Source organism: Bos grunniens, chromosome 4 (assembly GCF_055505025.1).
Source record: "Bos grunniens cultivar Pamir isolate PY7600 chromosome 4, Bosgru_T2T1.0, whole genome shotgun sequence".
In the NCBI taxonomy this organism is placed as follows: domain Eukaryota; kingdom Metazoa; phylum Chordata; class Mammalia; order Artiodactyla; family Bovidae; genus Bos; species Bos grunniens.
This window is the reverse complement of record NC_141168.1, coordinates 62,665,249-62,679,764: the sequence shown is the minus strand read 5'-3', so window position 1 is coordinate 62,679,764 and position 14,516 is coordinate 62,665,249. Positions and strand designations below refer to the sequence as shown.

The window sequence follows — 14,516 nt, the reverse complement described above, 5'->3', positions numbered from 1 at the left end:
ATCATCCATAGTACACAAATTAGGCCAAGAGTTCATACCTAAAAAACACTAAAGGGAGCTTATTAGAAATGCAGATGTCATTACCTGCCCCTTACAGATTTTGGTGTGTAAGTGTGAAGTGGGGCTTTGAGATTTGCTTTTTTTTTTTTTTAAAGCACCAGGTGAATGTGGCCAGAGAACACTGCTTTGAGAAATGCAGATCTTGGGATGCAATCTGGAGAATCAGTTTAGGATCTGAGTATGAAAGAGTCCTGGTTCATCCTTGCAACTTGCTCAGCTCAGAACCCTGGATTTCAGCCTTGGTTTTGGTGTAATATATCTGAAGTCAGAGCCAAAGCAGAAGGTTGAAGACATGAAGCCTTACTTCTCTCCCAAGTTTCTATGGGCTCTATTTCATGTGGTGCCATCTCTCTGTGGATAAGTCAACTGGAAATTTTACAGCATGACTCACCAAGGAATAGCACTGAGTTCTGTGGTTTTGGTGGGGAAGCAGTGCCAGAAAAGATTAATGTATTCTGTTTTAAGACTGAAGTGAGGTTATTTTATGTAGCTTCAAGATTCCTTCTCTTCTTGCAGTCTATGCAGATTCAAATTCAGTACAATTTAAATGACAAAGGGTGACTTGGGCTGTTTAACAAATGGGAGATTGATATTAATCATCAGGTTTTTGGAGCTTCACCCTGAACAGAGTGGGGAGTGATAAGTCCTCCTAGGAGTACTTCCACAGATGCACTGTATTAGTAGACTTTGCTTGGCTATTCTTTGTTCAATAATTAATTAGAAGTCTTTTCAAAAGTCTCCTTATGTCTCCTGAACTTGGAGCAATAAAATTTTTATCCTGTGCTGATAAATTCTAAGATTCATATTTAGATTGATTTAATATGTGTTCCAGTTAGTATGTGATATTTATTTTGTTTTTAATCTTATTGTTGTTCTTGTATGACAGTTTAAGATTAAAAGCTGCTAAGAGTCTGAATCTGTGCTAAGATTTTCTTTGCATCCTCTTCCTTTTCACCATTGTACCTTTCTTCGATCATTTTCTTTGTCAGCCCAGCTAGATGCCTAGGCTTTGAAGAGATGATTCATTCGTTTGGCTTAGGGTTTGTCAGGGTTACTTTCATGTTGCCAAAACCAGTGATCTTTCCCATGTATTCCTCTTATTTAGCCTTTCAACAGTATTCTATATAGTTGACCACTTCCTCTTTAAAACATATTGAGAATTTTTTTCTCTTAGCTTCCTTGAAACTGTATAACCAGTCATTTTTTTCTCAGCCTCTTTTCACTTTCATTTTTCTCTCCCTTGGCCTGCCCCTGAGCTCTGTCCTATTCTTTCATCCCTATTTAAAGCTCTCCCTGAGAAAAAATGAATCTAATGTCTTTAAAAGATGTATTTTATGCACTGGTGTTTGGAATTATATCTCCAGATTGATCTTATCACACTTGGATAGTCAATAAGCATCTCAGATTTAACATGTCTAGAGTGAAATTCTTTGTTCCTTCCCACTCCCATCTTCTTTCCTCAGACTTCCCAGATTTTAGTAGATGACATCACCGTCTACCCAGTTACTCAAGCCAAAAAGCTCAGAGTCCTTAATGTCTCACTTTTTATCACTCCCATCTGCACCCTACCATCAGAGCCTGGTAATTCTGCCACCATCATATCCTAAACTTGCCTTATTTCACCCACTTCTGTTACTGCCTCTCTCACCCAACCACGAGAGGTTCTTTAACTGGCCCACAAGCTTTCCTTCTTCATCTTCTAAACTCTAATATCCAGATAGCAGCTGGGGCCATCTAACCCACAAATCAGGTCTCTCTCCTACAAGAAACACTTCAGTGGCCTCCTGTTGCTATTAGAATTAGAAAACTTCTCTACAGTGTTTTCTCTGACTCGCTTGACCGTTGCCTTCAGGGGTCTCGCACCACGTGGCTCCCGCATTTCAGTCTTCCCTATGCTCTGCACCACTCCGGTCTTTCAGTTACTTGAACAGGCCATAGGTCTTCTGTACTAGGCGGATCCTCTTCCTGGAATTCTCTTCCCTTAGGTCTTTCTGTAGCAGCTCCCTATTTTCCCCAGTTTGGAGAAGATTTGGCTGTGTACCCAGTTTAAAGTGAAACACACACACACACACACACGCTTCTGCCATCACTCTTATTACTGTGCTATTTTTTTCATAACTTGCCACTATCTTATTTCACTTCTTTATTTATTTTCTTTTTTTAATTCCCACTAATAGAAATTAAGTTTCAAGAGGTCAAGAACCATGTCTTTCCAGTTCACTGATATAAAACAGTGCCTGGCTCATCACAAGCACTTAATACATTTTTTTTTTTAATGGATAAGTGGTTTTCTGATCTGTGAATGAGCTTAGCTCTAATGGTGCCTCCTGGTTTAGAAATAAGTTAGTGGAACGTATCCAAGGACATCTTTGGAAAAAAGAGACTCTGTTTGTAGAGGCCAGTGGAATTGGGGTCATGGCATGGGGTACTTTCCAGAAAGCACTGGATGACTCTAGAGAGTGATATGGAAACAAAGTGATGATCCAGCAATCTCACTTCTGGGTATATATCCAAAGGAAATAAAACCATTATCTTGAAGAGGTATCTTTACATGTACATAAATGTACATGTTCATTGCAGCATTATTCATACTAGACAAGATATGAAGACATCCTAAGTGTCCATGAGAGGATAAATGAATAAAGAAATATTATACATACATGTTGTACATACAGATGTACAAGATATTGTAATATAAACATGTACATATATGTGCACACCATAATTTCTTCATTCATTATGTGCATATATATATGCATACACACACAAAAGTATATTTATTATTCAGCTGTGAGAAAAAAAGAAATGTTACCATTTGCTGCAACATGATGGACCTTGAGGGCATTGTGCTAAGTGAAATAAGCCAAAGAAAGACAAATATTGTATGATATCTCTTACATGAAGAATTTAAAGAAAAAAGAATTTGTAGAAACAGAGAGTTTTAAAGTGGTTGCCATGCGCTGAAGGATTGAGTAAATAGGGAGATATTGGTAGAAGGGTTCACATCTTTACATGGAGAGGATCTCAAGAACTAATGTGTAACATGGTAAGTACAGTTAACAACACTGTATGTAAAACTGAAATTTGCTAAAAGAGGAGAACTTAAATGTTCTCACCAACTACCCCCCAAACTATCTATATATAGACAAATGTGTTAATAACTAGATGAGTAGAAACCTTTCACAATATGTATGCATTTCAAATCATCACATTGTACACTTAAAATATATTACAATTTTAATTGTCAATATACCTCAAAGCTAAAAATAATTTTTAATTAAAAAGATTATAGGGAAAATAAGGCTCAACTAAGTAGGTTTTTGCTCTAAAACATTCCGACTCTAATACTAACAATAAAACAAACTGATCAAAAAATAAGTAAATAAGAAGGTGATTCAACCAAAGCAAATAAAATAAGAAGGAACAGCCAAGGTTTCTTACAGATAGAGCACGGGGCTTTTGTGATAAGTAAGTGGACCAGCTGACTGAAACCTGGAAAAAATGGAAGAGTGTATATACAGGGATGGTAGGAATCTTTGGTGACAACCAAAACTCACCTTCCATATGTAGAGAGCCAGAGTAGGACTCTACGATATTGGTTCTCTCAAGGGATTACTGGGATGTTAAGACCATAGAGTCTTATTTAGTACAGAATCATATGAAATGTAGGGGTTAAAAAAATCTCCCTGAGAAGATAAAAAGAGCAATAGAGCCAAAGCTTCTGATTCCATTTGGAAGCTCTCTAATCTGATTCTTTGTCATCTATAACTAAAATCTTAGAGCGCTGTTTTACAAAGTTTAGAGTGGGTCAGAATCAACTGGGATGCTAGATTGAAAATAGAGCTTTCCCATCCTCTGTGAGATACTGATTTGGTAGTACTTGTATGGGTTTTGGCAAACTGTATTTTAGCAAGTATTCTCCAAATCAAACTAATACCACCTAGTGCAAGGTCAGTCATGGCTTGATAAACAGTGGTTTAGAGGAACCCACAGCTTTACCTATTCTCATGTAGCATTTAGACAAAGTTCAGTATTGTTTTGAGTGCTTGAAATTTTGCTTGGTATTTAATTGTTGGTTATTTAGACATAGTGAAACTCTATACATGTCTCTTTCTAAGAATTGGGTGTTTTAATTATTACAGTTATGCATACTCTGCTTTTTCTTTTTTGGTTGAGTCTTGAAAAATATGAGTTTCAGATAACTTATACATTATTTGAATGTATAGGATCTGACTTTAAATTATAACATTAGATGGGAAAAATGAGAAAGTATGTTAATTGAATATGTATTTTCTCTTATTAGTTTTAGTAGCCCCATATACAATTGCTTCTGTATGTATGCATGCCAAGTCACTTCAGCCGTGTCCGACTCTTTGCGACCCCATGGACTGTAGCCCACCAGGTTCCTCTGTCTGTGGGATTCTCCAGTCAAGAATACTGGAGTGGGTTGCCATTTCCTACTCCACAATTGCTTCTACCTATGTGATATTCCTGAACTCTGGGAACAGAAATTCCACTGTTATTTGTGTAAGCAGTTCATGTATGACCAAAAAACCTGAAGAAACTATTTAAATTGTAAACATGATTGCATTACCTAGAGAAAAATATTCTTAGATAAACTTAAAGCTTCCTTTTCAAGAGAATATTAAGCTAATTGGAATTTTTCTTAGTTTAAAAAAATGATTTCCAGAAATTGTTTCATTTTTTGCACTTTCTTTTTATATTTAGTTCAGAAACTGTTAAAACTTGGCTATTTTCCAAAACAAAAATTGATTAGAGTGTAGAAAGAATAATGGAGATAGACTAGTTGATTCAAGGAAAATTATATGTGTAAGAAGCACCAAATACAGAGTTTAGTGGGGGTATCCTGTGCATTATGGTTATTAATTTAAAGACAAGGGATGACTGACTGCTTACATAAACAGAGCAGTGCCTACCCTATGTCATATATATGTCATGTTCTCTACTGTTAGAGATTTTCTGAAGGTAAAGCACATCTGAGTAACCTTTGTATCTGTTCTCTTTGCCTAGCCCAAATCCTAACACTCACAGGGTTAATCCATGTCTGGATTAGACTAGTGCAGTTTAGAATACAATATGCAATCATAGTACTATGATTCACACCCTCTCATCCTTTTAATGATCAAAATTGTAACGATATAACCTACTGGGCTATAGTTACACTTGGGGTGATTGATTTGGGTTCATGTGGATATACTAGCTCTGAGGGTTGTCTTGATCCAACATAGCTACTCTTGCTATAATGATTGAATAGACAAATTTCATGCCTCTTATTTCAATCATAAAAATGGGCTGGGGGCGGGCATATAAAAAACAAAGAAACCCTTAAGCAACATAATATAAGCCAGGTGTTCTTTTTCTCAGCTTGACTTAGTCTTGCTCATCCAATACCTCATGTTTCTCTCTATCACACATTTTTTTTTTTTAACTCACAAGAATCTTGTAGTCAAAATAAAAAGAACTTGGGTTAGAAACTTTTTGCTTTAAGTTTGTGTCTCTTTGAAGGTCAGTTGCCTTTAATTAATTGCTGTGTTTTCTGGCTTGGAATGTTGATTATTTTCATCTGGAGCCCTAAAGACCCCTGGGGAGCTCCCAGGGTGACATCCCCTTGACTGACGAGTGCTGGTGAGGGGCTAAGAAATGTCTGCCTTGCAAACCTCAACATGAGGATAATGAGTTCAGGCATTTCAGAAACCAACCAGCTTCTGAGAAAGGCACTTGGGTGGAATCCTGCTTATTTTTGAAATTTAAGAGCCTGAGGCTCACCTACTAAATTAAAGAGCTTTCAAACAAAAGCCTGGAGGAACCTGGAGTGGTGGTTGTTTCCGTGTGAACAGGAATGGCCTTGCCATTCAACTGGATCTGAAGTGAAATCTAGAGATGAGGCCAAAGAAAAGATACTCAGGGATAGTTAAATTCGCAGGAAGTTCTTATTAAAAAAACATGGTAAGATTTGGGGTAATAAAAATCTCCCCACATATACATAATTTTATTGTTCATACTTATTTTTAAAATTTCAAGGAGTGTTCTCTCACTGCCATGGACTAAATTGTGTCTTCCCAAAATCCATGTGTTAAAGCCTTAGCCCCTAATATGATTATATTTAGAAATAGAGCCTTCAGTGTGTGATTAGCTCTAGATAACATCTATGGGAGTTGGCTGGAGAAGGGAATGGCAACCCACTGCAGTATTCTTGCCTGGAGAATCCCTTGGACACAAGAGCCTGGCAGGCTACAGTCCACAGGGTCACAAAGAGTAGGACATGACTGAAGTGACTTAGCACATGTGGGAGTCAGAGCCTCATGAATGGATTAGTTCCCTTATAAGCAGAGGAAGACACACCAGCACCCTCTGTGCCCTGTGAGGACACTGCAAGAAAGCAGCCTTCTGCAAGCCAGGAAGAGAGCTCTCATTAGAACCTGACCAGGATGGCAACTCTGACTTCTGGCCTCCAGAACTGTGAGAAAGCACAGGTCAGCGGTTGAAGTCACCCACTCTATGTGTTTTGTTATGGCAGCCTAAGCAGACTGATGCACTCCTATGATAATTAATTACAATAGGAATAGATTATTGGTTTACTGTTGTTGTTGTTTAGTTGCTAAGTTGTGTTTGAATCTTTGCGACCCCATGGACTGTAGCCTGCCAGACTCCTTCTCCATTGGATTTCCCAGACAAGAATGCTGGAGTGGGTTGCCATGCACTCCTCCAGGGGATCCTCCTGACCCAGGGATCGAACCTGTGTCTCCTGCATTGGCAGATGGGTTCTTTACCACTGAGCCTCCAGGAAAGCCCAGGTTTCTGCTTAGGAGGTGTGAATAAAATAATCTCATTGACATAAAATTTCCCTTAACCAATAGTGTACACAGGAGTGTAATTTTTTTGGTATATGATACTGTATCATTGTATTTGCAATTGGTAATTGTAGACTGAGGTTCTTTTCATTCGTTTTGAGTCCTTTGAACATTTTATAAAATACCTCAAGGCCAGTGTACAGGAAAACCAGCAGCCACATGTGTGATTTGATTTAGGGAACACTGGAAGCTCCCAGGAACCAATCGATAGATGTGAAATGCCCAAAATTTGAGATTCATTCCTTTAGATTTAAGGCTTTTGTCTCTGGAAAACCCTCAGTCAAATGTTGGTATCCCTCAACAAATAATGTATTGATACTTCATTAATATATTTCTCAGCATAGAGTAATCTTTGAGGTGGCAAGTTTTATTTTAGGAAGGATGGTTAAGACTCTGAATAAGAAGAGATAAGAATAAAGAGATGGGTCACAACATGTCCACAAAGATGGGGTGTTAGAGGCCAGAGCACCCATGGGAGAGCTCAGGTGACAAAGGAAGACCCCATTGTCTCTGAGTGACTGGAATACGGCACTCTCTGCTCTGTGGCTCAGACAGTTTTCCTTCTCTCTGCCCCTCCTTTATAGTTTGAATATTCTCCAATCACTGCCTTTGTGTTGTTTTAATCCTCGCTCTCATCTTCCAGATACTTATATGACCCTTAAAACTGTGCTCACCTCCAGTCCCCTTTCTGTCACTTAGGCTTTTTGCTGAAATGAATGGTTTTCATCTTTTCTTCTCTTTACCCCAATAAGAAATTACCCAAAGTACAATGATAGCAAAGAGCCTTACTGGGCTTAGTTGCTCAGGCATGGCCAACTCTTTGTGACCCCCTGGACTGTAGCCCGCCAGGCTCCCCTGTCCGTGGGGATTCTCCAGACAAGAATCCTGAGTGGGTTGGCATGCCCTCCTCCAGGAGATCTTTCTAACCCAAAGATGAAACCTAGGTCTCCCCCATTGCAAATGGATTCTTTACTGTCTGAGCCACCAGGGAAGCCTCAAAATACTGGAATGGGTAGCCTATCCCTTCTTCAGGGGGTCTTCCCAACCCAGGAATTGAACTAGGGTCTCCCGCATTGCACATGGATTCTTTACCAGCTGAGCTACCAGGAAAGCCCAAAGAACCTTAAGTCTGAACCAAAGCAACAAATATAATAGATACTCACAGATAAGGATTTGTGATCAGGCTTTGCTATTGGAAAAGAAAAGGCAATTTTTAAAATGTGTCAATTATGTTCTTAAAATATTATCTAAAGATTATAGAAATCTGTCTGCTAGGCAGAATCCCTTAATTATTTTTTTCCAAAGATACTTTTGCCTTCTCTGTATCCCTTTACTCTCATCACTGTGAATATTTCATGCACCTTGACATGCCTAGATGATTTTGATGTAATTCTGCCTTGTATTAATTTTTTACACTATACTTAAGTGCACTGATGCCTACATACGCCTTAAAAAAACTGAGGAATAAATGCAAGATTCTTGCTTTATGCTCCCCATGAAAACTGAAGCTAAAATCAAGTTAAATACTATAAATAGCAAGCTGCTTCAACTGTTAGCCTGTGTAATTAAATAAAATAGAAAAATACAGAAAAGTCTATATCTAAGATGACTTTTTTCTTTGGGTTCATCACTGCTGCTTAGATGATTGTTTTTTTGAAGGAGAGTGTCTTTTGTGATTAAGTCACTTGTCAGATTTGCATTGATATGCAAAGTCTCATTTTATATCTCGAGAAGCTCCACCATCTGTTACTAACATTCTTCCAGCAGGAAGTTCAAGAGAATAGCGTTTGTAAGGTAAAAATACATCAGCCATAGCTAGAGCTTCAAACAATTGTTTATAATTAAGAAGTAGAATTCAGAGTAAATGTGGATTGAATGTTGTTGATAAGAATGAGATGAAGAATAATACTGGAAGGTTGAGACAAGATGTGAAAATGCTGAAGGACAGGAAGTATATTTACATTTCTTTTTGGAAAAATTTCAGAAAAGTCTCAGTCTTATTTTGTACTTTCAGAAGATGGTTCAGATTTAGTGTTTGTCTTAATTTGTCTTTTTTTTTTTTTTTCATTCAATACGTACTTACTGGATCCAACAGTGAATAAAAAATAAAGAATATGCACGGGCACACAGGTGCACTCAAATGCACGATTGAGTGCCATTATTCACTTCATGCCCTTAAAGTCTCATATAAGTAATACAGGATGTAGCTGAAATCTACTTTTAAGTATATAAATTTCAAATGCTGAAATAAAAACACTTATGTTAAACATGGAGAAGAACACTGAAATAATTGAATATCCCAAATGATGTTATATAAATAATGTGGTAACATGAATATTTAGATATTAAATATTTGGGTATTTAAACACTTATGTAATTTAGAAAATATCCCTTGAATAGAGCATAACCAGTTTACAAAGGTGGAATGTAGTCAATGGATCAAGGCATGTGGGATTATTAAATTGAAGAGACAATAGTAAAGGATTAAAAAGACTTGGTAGACTGGAGTTGCTTGCTATAGTTCTTAGAATCCCAAAAGTATGACTTATGATTTGAAATTAGTCATAGAGACTAAAAAGGTCATTTTTGATTCATTGAGGTTTGTTGGCCTCAAAGTAAGATGTATTTATTCCATGCTGAGTTAGACTGTATATGTGGCAGTGTACAGGTAATGAGTTCAAAGAGATTATGTAGTGGAAAGATGGCTCAAAGGATGATTATATGTGAAACAATCCAGTGGAAAAATTACAAATAACCCTTCATATACCTCTATTTCTTGGTGGTGATTTTGAGAAAAACAACAGAAAGTTTCAAGAGGGAATAGAAGAGTTGCTAAGCATATTTGTGAAATAATTCTTCTAGGAGCTTTGGTTTTGATTGTTAAATGACAGCATGATCAAAACTTTGCATTATCTATATGTTTATTCTCTTAATAGTAGTGAAACATTTCTCTCAATCCCTCTTAAAAATAGGTTTTTCATGTTTATGTGTCCCTGTACATGTTTGAACACAAGCACACCCATTGTACTCTATTCACTCCAATTTATATACCATCTTGTTGAACCCCTTCCTACTATCAAGATTTTTTTACAAAAATCATTGAATGTTGGTATGTTCTTCACTGTCACAGGTATAATACAGAACTATGAGAGACAGTTTTGAAACCTGGAGAAAATCTTTTAAATTTTTTATTTTGTCTTAACATAACTAATTATGTCTGTCGTGTCCTAATATAACTCATCCTAACATAGTTATCATTTACTGAGCATGTGTTATATATATGTGGAAGAATGTATTACTGTTTCCATTATGCATTCTCCCACCTTCATAAACCATAAGAAGTTTATGCATCCTTGCTTTTTTCCATATGGGGTGAGAATACTTCAGTTCTTCCTGTGAGAAGAGTGTAATTTGCCACCCCACTAATGCCAGGCCTTCAGCGTGACTTGCTTTGGTCAGCAGAGTATATGTGAAAGTGATGTACGCCATGACCAAGCAAATATTTTAAAAGCTACATAGGTGGCTCCTCCACTGCTCTTTTTCCTGGGCCATTAATGACAGACATGTCCAGATGGGAGCTGTTCTTTCAGTCTCAGAAAAAGGTGCCTGAAGCAGAGCAAAGCTGACCTACACTGACACATAGCCAACATGTAAAGTGGGCAGTGTCTGTGGAAAGGAGAAATAATCCTACGTTACGATAAGCCCCTGAGATTTGGAGGTTTTTGTTAAGACCCTCAGAAGGTTGAAATTTCACCCTACTTTCAAGCTAATAGATTAGCCGGTTTAGAGTCATGGACACTGCCAGAGGACTTGACGCTCCTGATTCAGCGACAAAGGACAGTTTAATATTCAAAGCCATATGAAGAGCCAGAATATCAGATTTTGTGCTGTTGCCTGAGCCCCAGTTTCCACCGGGTGATGTGAAAGTGGCCCAGGCGACAAGCACAAACTTTGTGTACTGTGTTACAGGAGAAGAGCCCTGAATCTGAATCATTTGTAAGAGGAGGAAGTATGGCAGCCAAGGTTTCTGAGGGAGCTATCTCTGTCTTCTAAGGCTGTCAGCAAACCTGCCCATTGTCAGAGAGGGGGATGTTATCTTCATCTTCTAAGGCTGTTTACTATACAAACATCCTTGAAAGATAGTCTGGAGCAAAGACAGTCTGTGCCTCTGCTTACAAGATAGGCAATAATGCAAGAGACCTATGCAGAATTATCTCCCAATACTTCTTATTTCAGTATAATCCAGCAAAAGCCACCAAATACACTGTGTGTTATGCACTACCTTTTATTATTTCATATCTAATCATACCTCTAATTTTTTGAGTTATCATACGAATGACAATAATTTATTGTGAAGTGAAGTTTGCTCAGTCATGTCCGACTCTTTGCGAACCCATGGACCGTACAGTCCATGGAATTCTCCAGGCCAGAATACTGGAATGGGTAGCTGTTCCCTTCTCCAGGGGATCTTCCCAACCCAGGGATCAAACCCAGGTCTCCTACATTGCAGGCAGATTCTTTACCAGGTGAGCCACCAAGGAGGCCCAATAATTTATTGAGTGTTGATTATATACATGCACTGCACAGTACTAGGGACTCAAACATACATAACTACTCTCTGCAAGGCAGTTATTAGTATTTAGTTTATAATAGAAAAACTAAACTGCCAAGAAGTCAAATAGTTTGCCCAAGGTGATATTAATCTGAGAAGCTAAGATTCAAACTCAAGTGTTTTAGACACCAAAACCTATGTCCCTAAGCCACTCCTTTCACTAGTTATTTTAAATTAGATAAATATGCTTCTAGTTCACTATGATAAAAAAAAAATCAGCAAATAATGAGTCAAGAAAAAATTCTTGTCATAGCTGTTATCTATCCATTCATCAATAAATACTCGGTCGATGTGAATATTTAGCCATTTATGAATCCACCCAACTGGATTGTCATCCATCTCTCAGAGTTCCATTTTGCCTTTAAGAGACTGTGAGGGGCCAAGCCACTCAACCTAGCCATGGAATAATTCTATCACAAAAGAAGATATGAATTAGATTGGCATGTGTTTCTGTGTCTTTTTCTAATTAAACAAAGTTGGTCCTTTAAATCATTGCTTTCTTTTCTAATGGGATGTATATACACTCAGTTTCTGTAACCTACATTTTCATATCTGTTATGTATTTTGTTAAATTAAATTTGGGTTTTTGAAAGTGGCTTAGAATTGAGAAAATCCACTTGAAACAGTACTGCTGCTGATTTAGGATACATGACAAAGAAACAAAAGAATGGGCATTTAGCATAGTCCTGTAACAATCTAGGAATCTATTTGAGAACAAAATAACCCTCCAAGTGAGTGCACATGTATATCCTTCCGATGTGTTTGTATATGGCATACCAAAAGGCCTGATTCATACAAGTTCATGTAATCTGGGCTGCTTTGGGGGAAATTTTATATTTTGATATATATGAAGCATATCAGCCAAATGCTGAGCTGGGAGGCAGACAAGGCAGAAGTGGTATCTGCCTTCAGAGAGTTTGCAGCCAACAGAGGGCAAGATTCATTCATAAATAATCGCATAGATAAATATAAAATGATAACTATAATAAATGCTAGGAAATAAAACCCACATCATACAAAATAACTTATAAAAGAAAGAGCTAGTCTATGTAGGGAATGTAATAAGGTTCTATTTTTAAAAATTATTGTCCGCAGGTAAAGAGGATTAGATACAGCAAGTGTGCCACAGATAGACATTTCCCCCCCAACAGAAATCTGCATTTCAGAAAATCATCAATTTGAGTAAACATCATCACAATTTTTCTGCAATGAGTAGCAGACGAGTTTTTTCTAGCACCTCTAGCACTAATCTGAACCTGTAAACCAGAAGCTACAGACTTGTATTCTGTTGAATGGTGTTGCAACAGCAAGTATATGTTGAGCACAGAGAACTATTCCAGCCCTCAAGGAGCTTTCATTCTAACAGGAAGGTAGAGGAAATGACACAGGTAGATAAGAAGAACAGACAAAATGTTAACATGCCAAAGTGACTTGATGGATGAGTTTCCCCCTTTTAAGGAAAGGCATGATATCAGTTTTCTTTCCTTTTTTATGGTTTCAGAAGGCTAGAATCAGATCCACTTTTTTCCTTTTCTCTGTATTTTTCCCCCAGTCTGAATGCTATCTTACTTTCATGCATGCTGCTGCTAAGTCGCTTCAGTTGTGTCCGACTCTGTGCGACCCCATAGACGGCAGCCCACGAGGCTCCCCCGTCCCTGGGATTCTCCAGGCAAGAACACTGGAGTGGGTTGCCATTTCCTTCTCCAATGCATGAAAGTGAAAAGTGAAAGTGAAGATGCTCAGTCGTATCAGACTCTTAGCGACCCCATGGACTGCAGCCTACCAGGCTCCTCCATCCATGTGATTTTCTAGGCAAGAGTACTGGAGTGGGGTGCCATTGCCTTCTCCACTTTCTTGCATAATTCTTGCTTAATCCCAAAGAGTAAGGATATAGAACAAACTATCACGTTAGTCAATTAGGAAGAATAGATCAAAATGATCATATTCTCCTGAAAAGAAGTCAGTGTTTGCCATTATTTTGCATTATTATTCAGTACATTTACAGAATTATTCTTTTCTGGAAAGCAGACTATGTAAAAGAAATTCATGTGTTTAGAAAGCAGAGTTCTTTATACGTGCTGGAATAATGGGTAAGATTTAGTGATTTTTGAGAATCCAAAGTGAGGTTTTTCTTTCTCTATTGAACTTTACTTTAAAAGTCTACTTTTCTGAAGAAATTCCTTCCCCCACCTAGGGTGTGCAGGTAGATTAAAATCCATATATATATATATATATATATATACACACACACACACACACATACATACATGCATGTGTTTGTGTATATGAATGTGTAATATATGTTGTTTCAACACCTATTCAAAAATTTTTTAAGAAGATATATGGTCTTCTGGAGATATTTAAAAATTCTAAAATATAAGTTAATACTCAAATTTATTACATTAAAAACATTTTAGAAATAAATCACGCTGGTCATGTGGATATAATTTTTGTAATCTCTGTGTGAGTGTTCAATCATGTCCAACTCTGCGAACCGATGGACTGTGGCCCGCCAGTCTTCTCTCTCCATGAAATTTTCCAAGCAAGAATACTGTAATGGGTTTCCATTTCCTTTTCCAGGGGATCTTCTTGACTCAGGGATCAAACCCATGTCTCTTGGATCTCCTACATTGGCAGGTGGATTCTTTGCCACTGGGAAGCCCATATAATAATGTTAATTTGAATTAATAATCAGTTTTCTTGTCTTCTGAATCTGCTGTCGACATTTGGATACTACAGTAAATACTTATATTTTCATATTATATTACTTTGGTCATTATATTAATTTTTTAAATTAGAAATATGCTTACTGTTGGTCAACCTCTTTAGAATTAGTTGAGGAATAAGAAATGTATATTTCTGATTTATTTTTTCTTTCTGACCTATGGTTAATGCACAGGCTTTTGGTGACATTTGAATTGTACTTTCAGATTATCAACAGTCAAGCTCCAAGTTTTTGTGTATAAACCCCT

General features: G+C 37.4%; 1 protein-coding gene across 12 annotated transcripts in view; it reads left to right on the top strand.

Moving 5' to 3' along the window:
- The window catches only part of IMMP2L (inner mitochondrial membrane peptidase subunit 2), a 958,924-nt gene that overhangs the window by 741,918 nt on the left and 202,490 nt on the right, over positions 1–14,516 (top strand). For 4 of the 12 annotated variants that reach the window (XM_086396570.1, XM_086396571.1, XM_086396572.1 and 1 more), the window contains exon 7: positions 156–976. The exons of the other annotated variants lie outside the window; for them this stretch is intronic. In XM_086396570.1, the coding sequence (XP_086252696.1) occupies positions 156–314 (159 nt within the window). In that variant the 3' untranslated portion in view covers positions 315–976. Of the gene's footprint in view, positions 1–155; positions 977–14,516 lie in introns of those variants that run through there. 12 annotated transcript variants of the gene reach the window in all.